Source organism: Morone saxatilis, unplaced genomic scaffold, assembly GCF_004916995.1.
Source record: "Morone saxatilis isolate NCDOM2014 unplaced genomic scaffold, NCSU_SB_2.0 Contig2, whole genome shotgun sequence".
Lineage (NCBI taxonomy): Eukaryota > Metazoa > Chordata > Actinopteri > Moronidae > Morone > Morone saxatilis.
The window spans coordinates 13581611-13604058 of record NW_023339762.1 but is presented as its reverse complement, the minus strand read 5'-3'; the positions used below and the strand labels follow the sequence as shown (position 1 = coordinate 13604058).

Genomic DNA, 22448 nt, shown 5'->3' with positions numbered 1-22448 from the left:
AGGATTAATTAATTATCAAAGTAGCTGCTGATCTGTTGGTCTGGTCACTTTATTCTTTATTCTTCAATCTGATCTCCTCTTAAGGATTCTCTCCACTCTCAAATCTCAGAAGGGCATAAAAATGCACACAATGCACAAAAAATCCCTTATGCATCCTGAAAAAGTATTCAGCTCAGTTATTCTGTGAAAGGTATTTGATTTATTTATCAATTTTATTTTTTATTAGGATCTCTTTTAGCCCAATTGGTCTTTTCTTCCAAGAGTCATCAAACATAAAAACATCACTTTAATGATACAAACAGACACAATAATATGTATATAAAAGATTATAAGAGAGCAAACAAATAATATTAAACATTAAAATAACTCTGCATCCAGCAGGAAACACACCTACATATATGAGTGAAGTTTATGGTGATTCATCCAAAGACTGTTTCTGGGCCTAAATGACTTTGGCGTGCTGTCATCTACAATATGAGTTATGTGTGTTTCAGGTTCTACTGGGATCTGACCATGCTGCTGCTGATGGTGGGAAACCTCATCATCATCCCTGTGGGCATAACCTTCTTCAAGGACGAGCACACGCCGCCCTGGATCGTCTTCAATGTGGTCTCGGACACCTTCTTCCTCATGGACCTGGTCCTTAATTTCCGCACGGGCATCGTCAAGGAGGACAATACAGAGATCGTCCTGGACCCGCAGCAGATCAAGATCAAGTACCTGAAGAGCTGGTTCGTGGTGGATTTCATCTCCTCCATACCTGTGGACTACATCTTTCTCATCGTAGAGACACGCATTGACTCAGACTTTTACAAGACAGCCCGAGCCCTGAGGATCGTCCGCTTCACCAAGATCCTCAGTCTACTGAGGCTGCTGCGCCTCTCCAGACTCATTCGCTACATCCACCAGTGGGAGGAGGTAAATCCTGGGATAGGTTCTTCATATAGGACCTCACTTTAGCAAGCTGTAACAGTTAGTCAATAACCTCCCAATTACTCAACAGAAAATTAATCAGCAGCAATTTTGATAATTGAAAGAAAAATGTTCATAAATTCTGTAGTAAATTGAATATCTTTGGGTTTTAAACTGCTGGTTGTACAAAACAAGTCATTTAAAGACACCAACTTCCTCGCGTGATGGGCATCTCTCACTTTCTGACATTTCCTGGAACTGAAGATTAATCAGTTTATGAAAGTAAAGCAGCCATGTTCTCAAATGTTCCTCTGACTGAAGTGACGTTTATAATGAGTTTTCCCTTGCATTAGCAGATTTCTCTACTTTTTTTTTCTTTCAGGGAAAAAACACATGATACCGCTTATTGTAAAAAACAAATGTCCATATTCTTAAAGCTGTTGAAAGCTGTAGATTTAATTTGTTGGTTCCCCTCTGAAGGTCACACGCAATCAACCTACTTAATAACAGATATTTTCCTGCATTATCTTATTTCTATAATTCCAACTGAGGCTGTACTCCCCATAGACCATTAATGTTGCTTGCAGATGGTTATGCAACACTGAAACAGCCTCTGGTGGTCTACAGAAGATTAAGAACAATGTGGTCTGGGATAGGACCACTGTGTCCTTCAGCCCACGCAGGACCTACTGTATATTTCAAATCCTCTGATTGCATGAGGGAGAATTTAAATTTATTTACAAAGAGATGAGCGTTTGATCGTTTCAGTTCCATTAATGCTGATAATCTGTGTTACAGGTTTTCCATATGACCTATGACCTGGCCAGCGCCATGGTGCGTATCATGAACCTGATTGGTATGATGCTGCTGCTGTGTCACTGGGACGGCTGTCTGCAGTTCCTGGTTCCCATGCTGCAGGACTTTCCTGCTGACTGCTGGGTCACCAGAAACAAGATGGTGGTAAGTGGATTATTATCGGTCAGACTGCATCAAATGTGTTCCTCTTAAAGGCCCTGAACGTATGAACTTGTGTTTTCAATAACTACTATGAGTGACAGGGTCCTGCTTGAACACAACATTTTCAGTTTTCCACAAGAGATTTTTTGTGTATTTTCTGTTTTGCCAGTCTCAGCTGGATAAAGGTCACATACTTCGGTGCACCAATCAGGATTCAGCAACATTTGAGTCAAAATCTGATGGCAGTTGCGAGGTTGTTTGGTCACTGTCATGATAATTAATTAGCTGATCAACATAAAATGAATAATGCAAGTTCATAAGTCAGCCTGTTAAAGGGTGATATGAGCCCCTCGGTAGGATGCTTCAAAGCCATCTAGGGCTGCACAATTAATCAAAATATTATATTATTTTATCCCAGAAGCTGCAATTATTTGATAAATGTAAATGTAAAATGTGTGACAAAACAGCACTATAATGAAGTACAATATTCCTGAAGAGACGTTTCAGAGAATGTTTGTTTGATACAGGCAGCAAAAAATGTCACATCATCATAATCTTAACATTTTAATTTCAGTAAAATTTGTGATTCAAAAATGATCATTCCTACATTAATCGTGAATATATTGCAATCGCAGTATCTGTCAAAATAATCATAATATGATGTTTTTAAAATAAAAACCTTGGAAAATAAAGGCGTGATTTTAAAGTAATTTGTGTTCCAGCAATGTGGATATTGATAAACTTTCTCTTTCCTCCTCTTTGTGCTTTACAGAATGACACTTGGGGTCAGCAATACTCCTACGCCCTGTTCAAGGCCATGAGTCACATGCTGTGCATCGGGTACGGCTTGTATCCCCCCATCGGTATGGCTGATGTGTGGCTCACCATCCTCAGCATGATTGTGGGCGCTACCTGCTTTGCCATGTTTGTGGGTCACGCAACTGCACTCATTCAGTCTCTGGACTCCTCCAGGAGGCAGTACCAGGAGAAGGTGGGTGTTTGTTCTCTGCTTGGCTGGTATTTGTTAAAGAAAAGCAATATACTTTAGGTCTAATAGAGTTTAAATCAGTGGTGGAATAAACCATTATAGTATATTTACACAAGCACTAAAGTACAATTTAGTATTTCTATTTTATGACACTTTATACATCGACTCTGCTACAGTGATTAACAGTGATTTTATATAAACATTTCTAGGTGGTACTATCGAACAGTATAAATTAGTTAAGCCCCAAACTACAACAGTATAATGCTACTTACACATTAATGTATCAGTATTAAAGGTCCAGTGTGTAACATTGAGGAGGATCTATTGACAGTTATGAAATATAATATTCATAGGTATGTTTTCATTAGTGTACAATCACCTGAATTTTGTTTTCGAAACAGTTTTATCTACAGACTCTGCCAGTTGCCATGTTTATACAGTAGCCCACAATGGACAAACCAAACACTGGCTGTATATAGGGTTTCGCAGCCACTGTAGTTTCTCCTACACACTTCAGTCCATTTTAATTGTTTAGTTAGTTGCAATCTGCAACTGCACTCACTGGTTCCTTTAATAATCCAATAACATAATACGTAATAATCTAAGAGACCACTTTTTTCACCTGTAAGTAACTTTACTTTTTCATTGTAGCATTGCTGCTTTTACTTCAGTAAATCATCTGAATACGTATTAAAAAACTGATTTGAAATGCAGTTTAAATGGTGACGATAAACCCACCTGGTGTAATGTAAATCTTTTGTAAGTGAGAAAACGAGGGCTGTCCCCGACTTAAGACTTTTAAGTTGTTAGTTCAAGCCATTTGTCGACTAGTCGTCAAACGTTTATGATATTAACTGAAATTATTTAAATATATATAATTTAACAGCCGGTTAAATGATAACAAAAAAAGCAGTAATGATTCTGAACATGTCAGAACAACAAGCAAGGAGACTAAACATTTTGTTAATTTATTACAACAGAATAATCACAAATCACACAGGTCTCGTTGTTCAAAATGTGGAATAAATAACTTCCAACCTCATTAAAATAAATACTTGCAGACTTATTGATTCGATGGAGGACCCGCAATGTCTTCATTGTTCTAGAAGTCATAGTCCTGGTTGGAGCCACTGTTAATCACCTGTGTTCAGTCCCAGCCGTGACCACTGTGGCCGGGACTGTGAGTAAACAAACCCTGCCGGTACTTTGAGCTTTCAGTCAGCAAATAGGACCCCTAACTAGCTAGTGGCAGCAGGTAGTACAGTTAGCACATGCAAAAGTGCTGTGTTACAAAAGAAAATGTCGGTGTTGCAACAATCCCCTGATACTTTTGTCTCGGTGACAAGGTGCAGCTTTGGTCGACACTATGGACAGCCTCAGAAAAAACGTCCCACAGAAGGAGACTGTAAATAGCTGAAAAGAGATGCTGTTGTGGATTTTTAACACAGAAAAAAGAAAGATATTAGAAGGAGATGACTAACAACAGGACATAACATACATAGATTGGGTACAAGGACCATTCATATGTGCCTCGCTGGTAGAGTACAACACTGAAGGACACAGTGGTTAATGTTATTAGCTGCAGCCTGCAGAGCACAACTGTATCTGTCAGATGGGACAGAGGCACAGCATTGCTCTGTGAGCAGGTTTCACAGATGGCCTGACAGTTGACTGTTAACATAATGAGGCACATTATAGTCCACCTCTGAGCCAACACATCAATCAGGTTAATATAGTCATTTTGACATGACTTTGCATTTTGTCTTAGACACACAGGCAGTTACATTACAGTTACATATATTTATGTGGTGGTTGTTCACTTCAAGCTTTTATTGACGTTATAATTTTTATAACTGGACTTGTTGTTGTTATTGTTACAGTATAAACAGGTGGAGCAATACATGTCCTTCCACAAGCTCCCTGCCGACATGCGCCAGCGGATCCACGACTACTACGAACACCGTTATCAGGGCAAGATGTTCGATGAGGAAAGCATTTTGGAGGAGCTGAATGAGCCACTGCGACAGGTCAGGAGTCATCTACCTTACTGTTGTTGTCTTGCTAATAATCCAGCTGAGTCATCATAATGTTGCCGTCAATGTCCACCACAACTCCTACCTCTATAAGCAGTATATAAAAGTATAATAAATGTTTATAACACACTTTAATGTAGTGTACTGTAGTTAGCTGATATATAAGTGTTTATTTTTGTATTTGTCACCAGATGTAACTCCTGTGTGCATCCAGAAGTGGAGGCTGCTGTATAAACAGATAATGAAGATAATATATTTAAAAGTTTTAGTAATATTAAAATACTATTATAAATAACAGATAATTTGTAATTGTTAAAAAAAATGCATTATTAACCACTTAAAATGTTTATATAGCTCCTTTCAACATTATTGTGTGTTATAACCCATTTATTAAATGTTTATATAGTGCTTATGTACGCTAAAGGGGGAGAAAAAAATGTTTAGAAATCTATGTTATTTCATTATTTTAAATGTTTTATGGTTCTTAGTGTCAAATATGTGAATTAATTAAGTGAGCCTCCTTGTTCTAAATGGCTAAGAGTTAATTATTTGTGTAATCTAATCTAACATGACTCTTACGTTGCACGATAATGTTAATAGTCATGTAATCTGATTAGTAATGGCTGGAGACTTTATGAGGACAGAGAACCTCATTAACAGAGCATTAAGCCACCACTAACCACTCTGCTTTTATAATAATTGAAATATACACGTGCAGTAACACTTTTGTTTGTGTTTTCTTTCTTCTGCAGGAGATCATCAACTTTAACTGTCGTAAACTGGTGGCCTCCATGCCTCTGTTCGCCAACGCCGATCCAAACTTTGTTACCTCCATGTTGACCAAACTGCGCTTCGAGGTCTTCCAGCCGGGCGACTACATCATCAGAGAGGGAACCATTGGCAAGAAGATGTACTTCATCCAGCATGGCGTCGTCAGTGTCCTGACCAAGAACAGCATAGACACCAAGCTGTCTGACGGCTCTTATTTTGGAGGTAATGTCTGCACACAACCTGCTGTTTGTACTGCATGTTAATATATTCTGGAGCTGGCAGTGGATCAGTTTGAATGTATGTGAAGGAGTGGTGATAGTATGATTTGTTTTGATTTATTTTGCTCTGGCACTCAGCAGATTAACTTCCCTGACTGATACAGCTGGGAAAAACTGTCCACATCATCTCCTTAAAAGGGCTTGGGACTAAGAGGAGCAAAGCTTTGTGATCTTTGATTCCATTTGTGGGGTTTTCCCTTTTGTTAACACCATATTTAAAGCTGAAATCCAGAACTTTTCATTTGTTCTCGCCCTTGTTACGTTGTCGTCTGCATCCAGCTGTGTAGCAAAGTACTTGCATTTTCAGCTAAAAGTAGTGTGATCCAAAAACCCAAGCATCTTTTTTTTGGTACCAAGGTATGGAGATTATTTCTAACCACATTTTAATTTAACCATAATCCAGTACACATTTTTTATACAAGAATGATATTGTAATTACAAAACATTGTGTAGTTTAACTACTCGACACACACAGGAAAGGTAAATGAGGACAGAAAACCAGGTGCTTAAAACCAACACCTGGCAAAATACATTTCATAAAGTCCATGTTGTCCTGTGTAATAAATAGATTAAATTGATAAACAGGACAGAGAAGAGAGAGAGTCTCTGTGTGTCTGTCTATGTCTGTCTGTGTGTGTGTGTTTGTATATCCTCAATATGTCTGTCCTGAAAAATATGTCTACTTTTTTTTTTTTTTTAAATGGGGCATTATTTTATTTTTCTGATCTGGCACGACAGATGAGGTCAGGACAAACTGTAAGCTGCAGAAATTGCATTAAGTGCTCCATCTGTGGGGTTCAGAGGCATCGGCCTTTTCATGTTTTATCGTCTCACACTAATAAAACTATTTTTGCCTTTCCTTTTATGAATCGATCCAAAAAGACCTAAATATGGTTGTAAGGTATTGCACAGATTGTATGTATGAGAAACGAGAAAAATCATCATATAGCAATTTAAAATATTTACTAATATTATTTAAAAAAAATGTTAATCTGTGACATGTTTTAAAGAAATGGTGCAAATAATTGAGCTGTTTTTCCTCCTGCTTGCAGAGATCTGCCTGCTGACCCGAGGCAGGAGGACAGCCAGCGTGCGAGCAGATAACTACTGTCGGCTGTACTCTTTGTCGGTGGACAACTTCAACGAGGTGCTGGAGGAGTTTCCCATGATGAGGAGGGCCTTTGAGACTGTGGCTCTGGACCGCTTGGATCGCATCGGTGAGTCCTTTCTCAAGAGATAAAACGTGTTTCATTTCAGGTGTTAGAGTTAAATATTAATAATTATTTCTGTGTTGATGTTTAATTTTTGATTCTATGCTGCATATATTATGTTTAAGGCTGGTCTATTGTGTGTGTATGTGTTTTTGGTGGTGGCTTCAGCGGACAGAATATGTGATATATGGGGCACAGGATGCAACAAAGCTGTTCCAACAATTTATTAAAAGAAGTCAAGGATGAATGAATAGATGTTTTTCTTTGAGCCACAAAAAGGAAATATTACAATCACAACACTCGCATTAAACAATGGATTAAATTTGATTCCTAAAGTAAATTAGGTCCTCATTATTCTCACATCATTAATACATCCACAATCTCAGCATAAGGGATCTTTCTCAGGCTGTTACAAATGTAAAAATATGATGAACAACAAACAAACTAAAGTAAAATATTAACCAAATTAAACATGATTATAAATGTGAAATGTCGATATTTTAATTCACATATGTCGTGTCTTTGTTCTGCCCTCCAATGGTTGGGAGGAATAAAGAGTTTTTTATACATTTCTGGGAGTGTCTAATCGGGAGTGACTGGGTGTAGTGTTTAAAGGTTTAATTTTAATAATTTAACAGAAATACATGCATGTCCGTTTGAGACTGAGATAGTTAGGTGCATGTGGGTTGAGAGTGGAGCTGCACAGTTTTCCAACTGATTTTTGGAACTTGTTGTGGAATTTATAGACAAAATGCAATTTTGGAAAAGTCTTTGTGTTTAGCAAGGGCCAATGGATTAATAAACCCTTTTTGCTTTCATCTACAGGAAGAGTTGTGTGTGTATAGAATAACAAATGAGTCATTTGAAGGTTTATACTCGGTACTAAGTTTTGGATCCTACTCAGTCCTGCTGTACTGTAATGCCTCACACAACAATCATGTAACTTGGTTGCAGCTATATAAATATGTGTTATGCTACCACATTTAAACCCTCTTGTTAAGAGAGACAAGGCTATGGAGCTGAAGTCCTAATAATATGTAGTATGTAGCTCATTAATGAAAAAGCATGGCCTTATTTGTATTTTCTTAACAGGAAAGAGGAACTCTGTTCTTCAACATAAAGTCCAGCATCACCAAAGTTCTGGCACTCTGAACTTTCAAGAGAGCGAGATCATCCAAAGAATAGTGCAACATGACCGTGACATGGCCCAATGCACGCATCTGATCCAGACCAGCCTAAACCCTACCCCTGCACCCCCATCTCCCACCCCCGTCATCTGGGCCCCCCTAGTTCAGGCCCCGCTCCAGGCTGCTGCTGCCACCACCCCACTGGCTCTGGCCTTGGCCCACCAATCTCAGCTGCCACCCATTCTCTTCCACCATCCTCTGGCACCAGGCTCCCTGAGGGACCACACCAGCTATCCAAAGAGAGTCCACATTGGAGCGAACACGTCTAGCACCTGTGGTTCGGGGCCCAGTTCTCCTGCCAGCTCCACCAAATTCAGATCTGGAATTGAGATTCCCACACTGGCGTCCCTCAGGACACACCATCTCTCCGCTGGACCTGTGTCACCCACACTGATGTCCCAGCCCATCTTCACCAGTAGCCTGCAGCCTCTGGGCCCTCTGCCCTCACACCAGCCCCCACCCCATCCTCCCCACTCCGGCATGGCCTCAGTCTTCCCCACCAGCCAGGCCACTGTCTCCTACACCTGCTCCGCTCAGCTCCACTCTCAGCCCTTCCATGGTGCTATGACCACCCCGCCACACCCAATAGGTTTACTCCAGCAGGGGGTGCCAGGGAGACTAGTAGGGAGATTCCCAGCCCCATCTGCCTCCACCATAAGCCCTCTGATCTCAAGCTCAGTCAGTCCCATACTAAGCCAGCTGCAGCAGACCTCTCACGCCACCCCGCAGCAGCTTGGGTACAGTCATGCCAGAGCAGGCAGGACATCCAGTGGTCTGAACCTCCCGCATATTCCCTTCATCACCAGCACCCACTCCTCCAGTGGATATACTCACCCAGGGTCTGCAGTCGGAGCCGGGGCCGCAGCCTCTCTGGCGCAGCACAGCCTTGCAGGTCTCCAGTCTGTTTTCCTCCCCCAGGTTCTCCCCGAGCACTCGGCCCTCGCCTCCCTGGCCCAGTACGGCTCTGCTGAAGCCTCGCCCTGCTACACTCCTCCAGTCCACAGTCCCAGCATACAGAGCCCTGTGAGAGGAAGGACATTTTACCACAGTGAGTTCCCCAGCAACGTGGGCTCTCACAGCCCTCTAACCCCCCAGACCTCATGCCCTGCCAGGGTGCCCTGTACCCTCAAAGAGAGGGCCGACTCCTCGGTGGATCTCTTTACCCAGGAAATAAAGACTATCTCAGGCTCTCACAGCTCTATACACCAGGAAAGGCCTTTGGCCATGAGCGGCTCCTCAAAGGGGGTAGCGGGGACATCAGGCCCCTTCTCCTTTCCCATGCCTGTTAGTAAACCCTACAGCCCGATCCCGGGTCAAGCAACTCCTGTCAGTCGGACACATTCAGAGCCCAAACCTCAGAACCAGTCCGTTGGTGTCCATTCTCCCCACGCTAGATCCCCTGCTAAGATGTTAGAGACCGAACACAAACAGTCCAAACTTCCATCCAATTTGTGAGGTTCAGACACACCCTCCTTTAATGCCTGAACAAAAGAAGGGATATCTTCTCTTTCTCTGCATTGTTTTAACCACTATTTTGTCAAATTTTAAAGAAGGAGGGTGTGTTTCTATACTTGGATCGGAGACCAGTGGTTTCATTTTTAATCGGAACGAATGGATCGTGGATAATAATAGACGATGATGGATATTCTTTTTCTACAGGATATTGCGTCTTTGAAAATAGTAATAAAATCCAAAACCTATTGATGGGTATATATAGCACCTCATAAAAATATCAATTGTTCTATGTGTTGTATTATAACCACACTCTGTGATTTGTTATAAGTATTTGTTTAAACCCCATTGTCCAAGCAATTTTGTGTAACCTTTTAGCTACACCTGTTTAGTTGGAAATTTGTCCACAACTGTGTCCAGTTATGATTGAAACCAAAAAATATTGTCCTTTTTTATATCCCTTTCCACCACTTGAGTGTATCAGGTGAATGCAGGTGAATGATCCCTTAAGAGATTAGAGGAGAGACAGACTGTGCACTTTGCTCGTTTCAGAGATCACCTAACGTAATGGTTTGATGACGGCAAGTCTTCCAAGATAGTGTTTCAGCAATATTGCACACCCAAATGGGTCACACAAATCAAATCGCATTCAAAAAAACTGAAGTAATGAATGTAATGTAATGTTTGGCTGTCTGAGTGGGAGACGTGGGATTAATTCTTGAATGTGTTGAAATGATGGAAGTTGTAACCAGATTCAGAGACAATGCACACATGTTCGTTTCGTCCCTCTGTGACTGCTCCGGCGCGATGCGCACAACCTGATGCCAACTCATTTCAGTCTGACAATAACTCTGGTACAAAACATACACCTGAGCCAAGGTTTGTGTGCCATCAGCATAGTATGCAATAATCTGTGTTTTTTTATGGGTCTACAAAGGTACTGTGAATCAAAGCACTTGAGTCAAAGAGAGTTGTGAGTGATGTTATGTTTTTAGTTAGAACTGATAAAAACATGGAATTAAATGGAATAAAAAGCAACTGTGGATAATCAAACATCCTGAAACCAGCAATGCACCAAGACTGATCTGAATGTTTCTTGCACCAGTCAAAGGGCTAAAAGCAGTTACTTGGACACACGGTTAACAAGGAACCCTGTTGGGTCATATTGCTAAATATTTACCTCTTTCATTTTACATTATTTGATTGTAAAAGTTGACATGTATTGTTGAACAATTGCTGCTTTGTGATGCTATGCTGAATCAATAAGACTTGTATCAATGACTGCTTTTTTTAAAAAACAGACTCTTAAATACTTCTACTTGTTAATAAGTCCATGTGTTTAGATCTCTCTCTCCCTCACTCTGGACCTGCGGCTAGCAAGGAACTGTGAGCAGCTAGCTGGTCAGCAGGTCAAACCATCGAAGGATCCTGTCCAGTGGCTTTAGATGCCTGGTCACTGAACCTGAGGTGTGCTGTGACTCTGACCCCCCCGAAGGAGGAGAGATACTATCAGTCACTAGCCAGTAACTGCCAATGGGCTCGATCAATCCCTCATTACTATTCTCCTCCAACCCCGCATCACCACACCACCTGCCAGAGGCATCAGCTCGGATTGAGTGTGAGGTTACTTTGAGTGCATTCAACTTAAAAAAAGTGTGTGCAAGAGAGGAGGTGTCAGTCATTCATGCATTTATATATTTATATCTCATTTTGCTGCCTTTTAACCAACAAATCTGAGGATTCCATCACCTATGTATGTTAGGCATATTTTATTTTAGCTACTGAATTCAATGCAATAAAATACCATATAGTCAATGATGCTCGTCCTAGCTGGTGATTTCTTTCCAAGAGCAGAGTGTGGCACGATGGAGAAGCTGATAAAACGCTGGTGAAGTTTCAGACTTTAAGCCGGATTATAAATTGAGAACTGCATGGTGCCAACATTCAAAATAGCCAGGATTATAATCTGTCAAATATTTGACTCGTCAATACAAAGAAAACTATTTGCTCATGTGTTCATGGAGTGATGTAAGAAAATCTAGATATTTAATTAAAAAAAAACAACATAAAACTTACTTTAAGATGAAGCTGCTATGTCAATCCAAAGTAACTAAACTAACTAAACTTAACTTGAAGATTGCATTTATAATATAGTCTGATACAATTTTTCCTATGAGGTATTGCAGGCTTTACCCATGTACAAGTATTTTTCCAACCACTAAAACAGTCTACAATACTTACTCACTGGAGCTTTCTGGAGGTCTGATTGTTATGGAGGCCCTTAGTGTTCAATATGAAATATTTGGTAACACTCAATTTGAAGGGGTGAGCATAAAACTGACATGGCACCTGTCATGAACATGAAAGATTCTCTGAATGTTTATGACTGTAATCGTTAAGTGACATTTGGTCAATTATATAAATTTGAATGCAAAGTTGACATTGTTTAAGATGTCTTTGTTACGACAACTTGACATTAAGTGGTATCATTGCGACTTGTTATTACAGTGTCAAATGCCTTTATAAATGTGTCGTGAATAATTCCCTTGACCTCAACTACAGAGGTACTATTTGGACTTGTCATAAAGATGCAATGGTAGCAAAAGTACAGATACTTGTGTTAAAAAAGTGAAAACTTCAAACAGGGTCAAATCTCCCTCTCAGGTCGTCATTTTCATCTTGTCACGTCCATTATGTGTGATATTCACCGGCCTTGATGTTGGGAAGGCGTGCAGTGATGCAAAAAAAGAAAAAGAAAATGATAATTCCCCTCAAATCCATTAAAACTGTAGCACAAGTGCAGATGTTTGCGTGAAAATGTAGGGAGTAAAAGTTAAGGTTAAAAGAAGAATAAATATGTTAAGTAGATACCTGAAAAAAACGGTAAGGTGCCATTAACTTAGTATAAAAATCAGACTGAGACTTTGTGTTGTCGTGTCCAACAGTGATATTGTCTAATACTGAATCTAAACGATCAACTTTTTTGCTCATTTATTTTATCTTCTTGTTTTTTGACACATTAGATAATTTAGCAGTTTCAATCTTTTAGTAACATCATACTACTGATATGCACTGTAGCTGGTTTGTTGCATCTCTCCCTGTATCTCACAGAGGTGCTTATAGTACTGAAAAATACTGAATGAAAAATGACTCTTGTCTCAGTTTAGTGGGACAGTAAGTACAAGAAAAAGACAAACACAGTTGACCCCAGAATTCCTTTTAATGGATGGAAAGTCATAGACGTAGTCGTAGATTACTTCACAAGTACACATTGTACCAACTGTGAGTTCAGCATGAAACAGTGGAGAATATCAGTGCATATGTATGTTTATCCCTGGACAAATAAAGAACCCAAAACCAAAGAAATTACGTAACATGTACTTGGAGTTTAGTTCACAGTGCATGCTGAGAAACACTGACTTCCACTGTGTTCATCATGCAAACAGAGTCAGCACACACACAACAGAGTTTCCACTAAAAGGTTTTAAGTTCAGTGTCTGGCAGCAGGATTTAGACAATAAATTACACATATGGGAGACAGGAATCAGAGAGTTAATGTGAACGACACCCTCCAAAGTCCTTTGAAGGAGCGGCCTGGTTTTGAGTGTCTGTCAGTTATCGGACCAACAGAAAAAAACAGTCTGACAGAGGGGGCACGCAGGTTACAGGAGAGGGGAGGGGGAGCGGTTACTAATGTCCTTTGATGAAGTTCAAGGCACCAGCACAACTCTCATAGTGTTGGTGTAACCGGAACCGGGGCGCCAGCCAGTAACAACAATGGCCACATCACCGGACTTAAAGAATTTGCGGTGCTTGCCTATGGATAGAGAACAGAGAGGTGTCAGTGTAAAAAAAGAGATTCAGTTAAAGGTCCAATGTGTAACATTTAGGAAGATCTATTGGCAGAAATTAAATATATAATATGCATAGATATGTTTTCATTAGTGTGTAATCACCTGGAAATAAGAATTATTATGTGTTTATTACCTTAGAATGAGCCTTTTAATCTACAGACACCGCAGGTTGCCTTCCACGGAGGCTGCCGTGTTGAGCCTTCTAATAATTTCACTCTACTTCTAAAAGTCTTTCATATTTGACGCAACAAAACACTCACCAAATTCCAGGGCAAAGTTCACACGCAGGTCAACGTCCTCGGCCCAGACATCGTTGGCAGGCTTGGTGTAGAGCACGGGGTAGATACCACGGTACAGGTGTGCCTGGCGAGCGGTCTGGCCACAGCGGGTCACGGCAATGATGGGGGCACGGGGCCTGTACCTCGACAGCATGTGAGCAGACCTGCATGTAACAGGTACAAATTATTACAAAAATGTTTAAAATATTTGTATTTAAACCTCAATTTACAAAAAAAACTATACAATGGCATTAAGGGCCATCACTATAAAGTTCCATAGAGCTGAGGGGAACAGCAGAGTAATATGATCCATGGACATAGTATATAGCTGCTTTAAATATGCCATTATCAGTAGGAAATCCATCCAGCTGACAGCAGTACGTCCTCGATCATGTGTTGTGTGGATGAACTCCCAAATAGAGAGGCCTGAACAGGGAGTTAAAATTAACTTGTAAAATGTCAGGGTTCAGATCTCAAAAGGTCACAAGTGGAGCACAAATTGTGAGTGCCGTGGAAGTTGGCACATTTCATATGAGCCGAGGGAGGGAGCAGAGGCGGAGGGGTAGAGAGATATTATAATGCACCAGTTTCTTTGCTCACAGTGGGCACCGTAGAGGACATTATGAGTCAGAGCACTGCAGAGGAAATTTACAAGATAGATCTCTTCTTTGAGTCTCACCTTCCAGACTTGGTGAGCACAATGATGGCGCTGGCGCAGCACTTGAAGGAAGCTTCGACGGCCCCGATAGCGACAGTCTCTGTGGGGTCACGGGTCAGATGAGAGGTGCGACGAAGCTCCTCGAACATCTGCCTGTGGAACATGGCTGCCTCTGCTTCACGAGCAATCTGAATGTGTGAAAGAAAATAAAAAAACTGGTTACAGTAGTGCCGGGCTGCAGTCACGCAGTCAGTTTTAACTGCAGGAGTTAGTTTGCATTTTAAAGGACAAAGCAAAAAAAAAAGGTTAACCTCAGAGGTCTTCATACCTGAAAACATACTGAGAGATGAAGCTAAATAATAGCGGCTGTGCACTGCAGATTCTCAGACACATGCTAATTGAGTAATATGGTCACACAGTTAAAGCACAATGCAAGAAGAGATGTAGAGATGGTAGCAGATGGACGGAGGGAGGAGCGGGTGCAACAGGGATACACAAAGCAAATTGAACAAATACTAAACAAGCTGTTAGTAAAACCCAAGCTGATACCAACGATGTGCTCACAATGTAAAAGCTGCTTTTCTCTTCATTCTACCACATTTACAAAGATAGCAAACACTATATTCAAGTAAATTTTAGTCCCTTCATGACCTTGATCTTTAAATACAAAAAGTGGCTCAAGGTCTCCATAAAACAGTTGCCTATATTTTCCACACGTAACACTCAACAGGATGTAACACTTCAATCAATCAATAGGTCCAGTAGGGGGCGCTCTTACCATGTGCTGTGTGCGCACGGCCTCCAGGGGGTAGTCTCCCTTGGCGGTCTCACCACTCAGCATGATGCAGTCGTTGCCATCCAGCACGGCATTGGCAACATCACTGGCCTCAGCACGAGTGGGGCGAGGCTTCTTGGTCATGCTCTCCAGCATCTGAGGAGAAACAACAAAACTCTCTGATACACTTTTCTTTTTAAAAGGTTTTCCACAAAACATTACTACATTACTGATGTCACAGACCTGTGTGGCACAAATGATGGGCTTGCCGATCCTGGTGCACCTGCCAGTCATCATCTTCTGGGCGATGAAGACCTTCTCTGTTGGGATTTCAATGCCCAAGTCGCCACGGGCAACCATGATGCCATCACTAGCCTCCAGGATCTCATCAAATCTATCACATACACAAAATCAGTTTAACAGTCCCCCCAAACATTCAGATATGTGAAGATTTAAGTGTGACCACTGGCAATCGACCCACTTGCGCACACCCTCGTGGTTCTCCAGCTTGCTGATGATCTTGATGTCCTTTCCCTTCTCGCCCAGCACTTTCCTGACAGCATGAACATCAGCAGCCTTACGGATGAAGGAGGCGAAGACCATGTCAACACCCTGCTCCACGCCGAACTGCAGGTCCTTAATGTCCTTCTCAGATACAGCGGGCAGGTCGACAGCAGCTCCAGGCAGGTTGACGCCCTTCTTGCTGCCCAGCATACCGCCATTCTCAATTTCACACATCAGGAAGTCGTTGCCTTAAGACATACAGAATGAAGAGAAACATAATTTCTACCAGTTAGCGGAGAGCTTAAAGCAAAACCTTCTCGAAAGACAAACAAGATGAGCCAAACAGATGATTGTTTTTGCGCTTACCAATTTCTTTAACCTTGAGGGAAATCAGACCATCATCAATGTAGACGTGGCTTCCGGTCTGCACAACCTTGGTGATGTTCTTGTAGTCGAGCCACAGAACTTTCTCATCACATTTCTCCATGTACTGCTCATCAAATGTTAGCTTGATGGTTTCACCCTTCTTGAGCTCAACCTCAGCAGTGCCACTCTAAACACCAGGGAGAGACAGCATTTCATTTTCTCAGGATGAAAATCGCTGAAAGAATACAATTATTTGTGCAATAAATCAAAAGAGGCCTCATTGGCGCCTGGATAATTTGGCCAGAACTCACGCCCTTGATAAGTCCGGTCCTGATTTCTGGTCCCTTGGTGTCCAGAGCGATGGCCACTGGTCTGTATTCAACAGTTCCTGGCGTGAAGCTTTCAGTTGCATCACGGACATTCTTGATGGTCTCAGCATGGTACTGTATGACGAGGGGTGTTAAACAAATATTATCAAACTGAAAATCTAACATAAAAGGTAAAAGAATTTACCCTAGTGAGTTATGCTAGTAAATTGTTACAAAGACATAATACTTAAACTACTGTTTTATTTAGGCGGAGAAAAGATTATCTCTAAATGTGTCAAATTCTTTAAAAGTAAAATTAAGTTAGTGCAACAACAGGTGGACAAAGTTGGTTAAGCAGTCACACGGACAGCACAGTACTGGTGACATAACTATATGTAGTAAATGTTGTATGACAGCTGCAGGCATTTTTAGCACATGACATTGTTCAATATGAGTGTTCATAAATAGGACCACATATAAGAATAGTTTCCAAAATATCTGAGGCTTTAAAGCAGGGTGTTTGACAAATGAAATGAAAGGAACAGAATAACAAATTCAAAGTCTAATCTGTACATTGCCTACTGTCTACAGTCAATATTGAATAGTGGTTTCCCTACATGCCTTCTACTTGTACAGTTGCTGCGAGGCTGACTCTCAGAGAAGTCCTATTTATAGCTGTACTGGCAACTGACACACCAATGAGAGAGAGGTCAAATCTATTTTGCACTTCTCATAACAAATAATGTATCCTTTGTTATATATATATATATATCATTTGTTGCATTTTGTTTTGCTGGCTAAAATATGGAGTTTTTTTATTTAGCAGTGCTGAGCAATCACACCACTGCTCTGAGATCTCTAAAGCCACTCTGAGAGTTGAGTTACATTGAAAAAAAACACTGTTAACCTTTAAGTGTTCATACTACAGCTGATGATAGATTTGATGCCTCATCCACTCAGGTGACAGAGGAAAAGGTAAAGAGGCATGACTTTTAAAGGCGAGGGGTCAATAGTATATGATAGGCCAAAGAGTCGGCTGTGATGCAGTTTGCTCGCCAAAACACAGACCTGGCACTGAGGGGGCAAGTACAAGCTCATAGATCACATTACAGCCACAGACAGTTACCAGGCCTCATGAGTAATGTCACACTGATGGCTGCAGCTGTAAAGGGTAAATCCACACTGAGTCACTTGCAGAGGGGAATGACCACGGCTGCTGTTCTACTCCTTTTGGGTTCAAACTCTCAAGCATGTTGCACTTCTGTGCACATTTGAATTAGTAAGGTCACAGCAGGTGTTTTAGCTGGTAAATCACCTGCTGTGACGTCACCGTTTGGGATTATGCATTGCAACAGGCTACAATGTTTAAGTGAACTTTTAATGATGCAAATATTTTTTTTTTTTTAAATAAGCTATATTTGCTGAATGTTTCTGACTCACTTCATGTGTGCCATGAGAGAAGTTCATTCTTGCAATGTTCATCCCAGCCTTGATCATTTCCTTGGCCAGGTCCACAGACCGGGAGGCAGGTCCTACATGGATGGAGACAGGTGAATTATGGGATTTTACAGAGAAACACTAAGCTAAATATTAAGTTTATGAGGTCACAGGGATGTTTTAAACCCAGATACAATGAGATAAGTTTTGAATGAAGTGTCTAAACATGTATTGTCAGTGTTTATTAACGAGTCTTACCAATTGTGCAGACGATGCCGGTGTTGCGAGACACGGCAGGTTCAGAGTCGATGTCCAGCAGGCACATGTGCTCAATGAAGGTGTCCGCCATGGCAGCATGCATCTGCTGGGTGTGGATGATAGAAGAACCCATATCCTTTGACTTCGACATGACTGGCTCTGTGTCTGCGGGAAATGACCTGTGGAGACAAAAAAGAAGCTAAGTGTGATGATCGATTAGTACCTGACAACTGTACGTTTGACATGTCTTATCAGGATCCTCTGACAGAAGACAGTCCAGGTAAATACTATGAGTTGTGGTCTAAATGGTGACACAACCAATAACTTGTAATAGAAGCTAGATTCAATAAACAAATCTGTGTGTGTTACTTATGGTAAGGTGTGACCTCTCCATGGATTCATTGTAAAGTCTCCCCCAATGGAGAGGGACTATGCAAGCTGACCGAACAGCCTGCTCATAAAGCAACAAAGACAGTATGTGCCTGCCCGACTTCACTCTTCACTCCAGCAGTAGGAGAAAAGGAGCTTGTAATTAATTCATACACAAAAAATAGTTCCAGCACTCCTGGAGAAAGCTGAAACACATTATTTATGTTGCCTGAGGCGCAATCCTGCTTGAGAATCCAAGCAATGTACATTAAAAGGCCAAAGGAGAGGTAACAGGATTCAGTTTACAGTCCATGCAATAGAGGTATGCAACATGCATGACAGATGTGTGGCGTCAGTCAGTACAAGGTGTGTGTGGTGGGGACACCATTCCTGCACACCGAATTCTCCTAAAATAACATGGTCAGCCGAGAGTATTTATGGGCTGTAGAAACGTATGACAAAAACACATCCTACAACTTATCATGATTACATGACAAAAAGGCTGTGTTTATGACAGCTTACAGACAAGCAATATCAATGAGTAAGACAGTCTACAAAAAGACCTTGTAATTATTGCAACAGCTTATTACTAAAAATATCATACGTTAGACTGATATTTATTCCTTTGTTTATGTCTTTACTTTACTCACTTCTTGTCTAACTAGTTATCAGCTACTGAGGACATCAGGGTTGTCAATATTCAGATAAGAAAGAAAAAGATCAAAATTTCCCAAGGAGAGAAATTCAGCAGCCAAGAAGCAGGGCAGCAATATAGTATGACAACAGGATTCAGATAAATAAATAAAATACATAAAGTTAGAGAGCTATATGGAACTTTACCTTGGTACAGTGTGCATAGAGGAAGTGTAAACCAACAGTAACTTCAGATTCTGTATATTTCTATACTTTAAATATATATTAAATAAAAACATCAATGCAGAATTTCTATCACATAAATTTAAATATATCAATAAGTGACATAAAGACTTCTGAAGAAAAAGTTTGTTCAGTGGTTGAAATTACTTTAAAAAAACATGCTAGGAAATTCCGTTAAAACTAGTACACAATCTGCTCTCCACTCTTTGTCAAATGGTTTCATCTACTTGCTGTTACTCACCTACTGGGTAAACTTTGCAAGGACGAAGGCGCCACTGATTCTGCTGTGGCGACAGTTTTTATTCCCCTCACTAACCGGGACTACTTTCCTGTGTGAGAACCCCCCAAGTGACACAGGATATAGGGCGCAACAGATACGGCAACATTTACCGTTTGGGCAGCGAGTTGGACGTATATTTTTCACATAGAAGATGTTTTCTATGCGTAAGTATCAAATCCAATGTCAAATTTCTTGCAAAAAGCGCAGAAGTTGGACAATATTGAGGGAGAATACAGCGCAATTGCGAGTGTTGTTCGCCTGACCAATCACAAGTTCTTCCTTGGGTCTGCGGTCATCAATCTAGATTTGAGGCGCCTTAAATTATAAAGGAGAGGACAGCCATAGACTGTAACTGAGGCTTTGCTGCTTCACTGCTTATTCTGATGTGTCGTGTGTTTTTTATGACAATGATTGATATTATTATGGTTTTTTATGGTCCCTTTTTTATTTTTTTATTTTATCTGAAGGATCAATGACTTACTTCATTGGCATATTGTAATATTAGATGTTTTATGGTTTTCTATTCTTTTGGAGAAAAGTCTTCAACAGGTAAAATCACGATGTTTGTATTGTATTTGATACTGAAACTTTACCAAACCATTAAACACAGTTCTGCCACTAACCTGAATTTTTGCTTGAACTTTTAACACAAATTAAATCTTTGCTTTACTTACTTTACTTTATCATCAATATCATGCAACATCTAGTAAGAAATGTCTGTTTGTAACAACTATGTCAGAAATGTATTATTGATTCAATATAGTTTTTTTCTTTTATTTATTACTGATTTTATATTTGTATGTATTATTATATTTCTCCTCCTTTTATGGTAGACCCATGGGCTCTCATTTTGAAGCTGAAAAATCATCTCTTTTACTTTTTTCTTTTGCATGTCAGACCTCCTGCCATACCATCCAACAGGCAGGGCTTGTTTCATGAGATAAGCATGGGTGGAACTGTGTGTGTATTCCTGCAGCATGATATGACTGTCCAAATGCGTTCATTTAGAGCTTGATATACAATAATGGACTTTCAGAATGAGAAGAAAGGTGCAGCCAAGCTGAAAATGACATGCCCTGGAGGATGTGACAGCTGAAGAGTCGGAATCAGGTTTATTGCCAAGTTGCCAAGTAGGCAATAAACCTAATTCAAATATAAGGAATTTGCCTTGGTATTTAGTGCATAACAATAAACACATTAAGAGAAAAGTAAAAGACAAAGGGCAAGTATTGCAAAATTCAAGAAGCATAAATTAAAAATAGAAGCATTGTATGTGTCAATTTTATTAAAAATATGAAGAATATATAGAGCTGTACAGTTTTGTGCAGGAATGTGTAAAATATATAATATTTTACACACACATCAACAGTATGAAGTTTAATGCATATGTGCAAAGTACAGAAATAATAATACAAAAGCAACAATAGGTGCATGCAGAGAACCAAACTTAATATTAGCCATAATAATACCAACATAAAATAAAAATGCACTTATTATGCTCTTTCAGGTATAGCAACACATGACACACTTTTACCAAAAATAGAATAAAAAACATATGATATGTCTGGTTGTCAAAGCATTTTCTGGTGTGTGTATATATATATACATTATGTACCGTAGTTGAACCATGTTTGGCTTCATGAAACATGAGGATCATATTAGGAACATACTGTGCTGACCATAAATATAGCTCTACCCGTGCTATGTTCAACATACATGTACACTCCCCTCGGTGCTATTTAATACAAACTAAATGTGTTGTCTCAGCCCTTCTCAGAAATCAAATCATCTTTATCTATAAACATTTACCAGCTGCTGTTAAAACTAAAACAACTGTTGACCTCACTGATTAAAGTGTGTGCAACCCAGATAGAGCAGAAGTTTCTTAACCCTCTGCAAGTGACAAGTGACCCTTCACAGCTGCAGCCGTCAGTGTGACATTACTCTTTTTGATGGTTCTTGTGGCGTTATTCCAGTTATTGACAGAAAGGAAAGAATATTTATCTGAAACATTTGTTACTATGTATAAATTGGATGGAAAGACTTGGGTTTGCTCATCTGCTGCAGCTGTAAAAACTAGGCAGGTAATTAACCAGAACTTACACACGTTTTAAGGTAACCTTAAAAAACACCTTGACTGCACCAGAAATATATAGTCCAAAGAGCTATGGCTAAACCAACAAAAATAATTAATCATGTCTGTAAATGTTTATGTCCTCCGATGCTGTTAAACACCCTCATTAAAATGTACAGTATTTCATCTGGACTTATGTGTCATTTATGACTCCTAAATATTCTTGGAATGTTTGGATGCTGGGATCCACCAAGAGGCGGAAATCTGACTCCAAACTGACTTTCACCCACCTCCCATCCATGTAAGGATAAATGCACAATCTCAAGTGTGATAAGTTGGACAAGAGCCAATGGAGCCACTGGCTGACTGCCAGTTTACAGAAGGGTTTAACAATACATTTTATATCCAATTAAATTGTCTCAGTTCAACTCTTTGTCAGCATATACATATAATTCACAACATCACACAAAAACATTCTTATTCTTATTCTTATTCTTTTCCACGGTCAGGCCCCTTCATATCTTAAAGAGCTCATAGTACCCTACCCAACTAGAACACTGTGCTCTCTGATAGCAGGGCTACTTGTGGTTCCTATCTTTAAAAGTAGAAGAGGAGCCAGAGC

General features: G+C 40.3%; 2 protein-coding genes across 2 annotated transcripts in view; one reads left to right on the top strand and one right to left on the bottom strand.

Annotated features, from left to right (window-relative positions):
- Window positions 1-9954, top strand: part of LOC118330625 (potassium/sodium hyperpolarization-activated cyclic nucleotide-gated channel 3-like) — a 14488-nt gene extending 4534 nt beyond the window's left edge. The window contains exons 2-8 of the mRNA XM_035665249.1: window positions 495-918; window positions 1711-1872; window positions 2642-2860; window positions 4738-4884; window positions 5643-5883; window positions 6992-7156; window positions 8243-9954. Coding sequence (XP_035521142.1) covers window positions 495-918; window positions 1711-1872; window positions 2642-2860; window positions 4738-4884; window positions 5643-5883; window positions 6992-7156; window positions 8243-9792 — 2908 coding nt within the window. The 3' untranslated portion in view covers window positions 9793-9954. The remainder of the gene's footprint in view (window positions 1-494; window positions 919-1710; window positions 1873-2641; window positions 2861-4737; window positions 4885-5642; window positions 5884-6991; window positions 7157-8242) is intronic.
- Window positions 9955-12990: 3036 nt separating this feature from the next.
- Window positions 12991-19867, bottom strand: LOC118330114 (pyruvate kinase PKM-like). Its single transcript, XM_035664539.1, has 11 exons — window positions 19714-19867; window positions 18228-18406; window positions 17973-18064; window positions 16536-16667; window positions 16225-16411; window positions 15836-16106; window positions 15598-15748; window positions 15358-15510; window positions 14601-14767; window positions 13904-14085; window positions 12991-13606 (listed from the first exon to the last, which is right to left on the bottom strand). The coding sequence occupies exons 2-11, from the start codon at window positions 18376-18378 to the stop codon at window positions 13500-13502; spliced, it is 1593 nt and encodes a 530-aa protein (XP_035520432.1). The 5' UTR covers window positions 18379-18406; window positions 19714-19867; the 3' UTR covers window positions 12991-13499.
- Between the last annotated feature and the right edge of the window lie 2581 nt (window positions 19868-22448).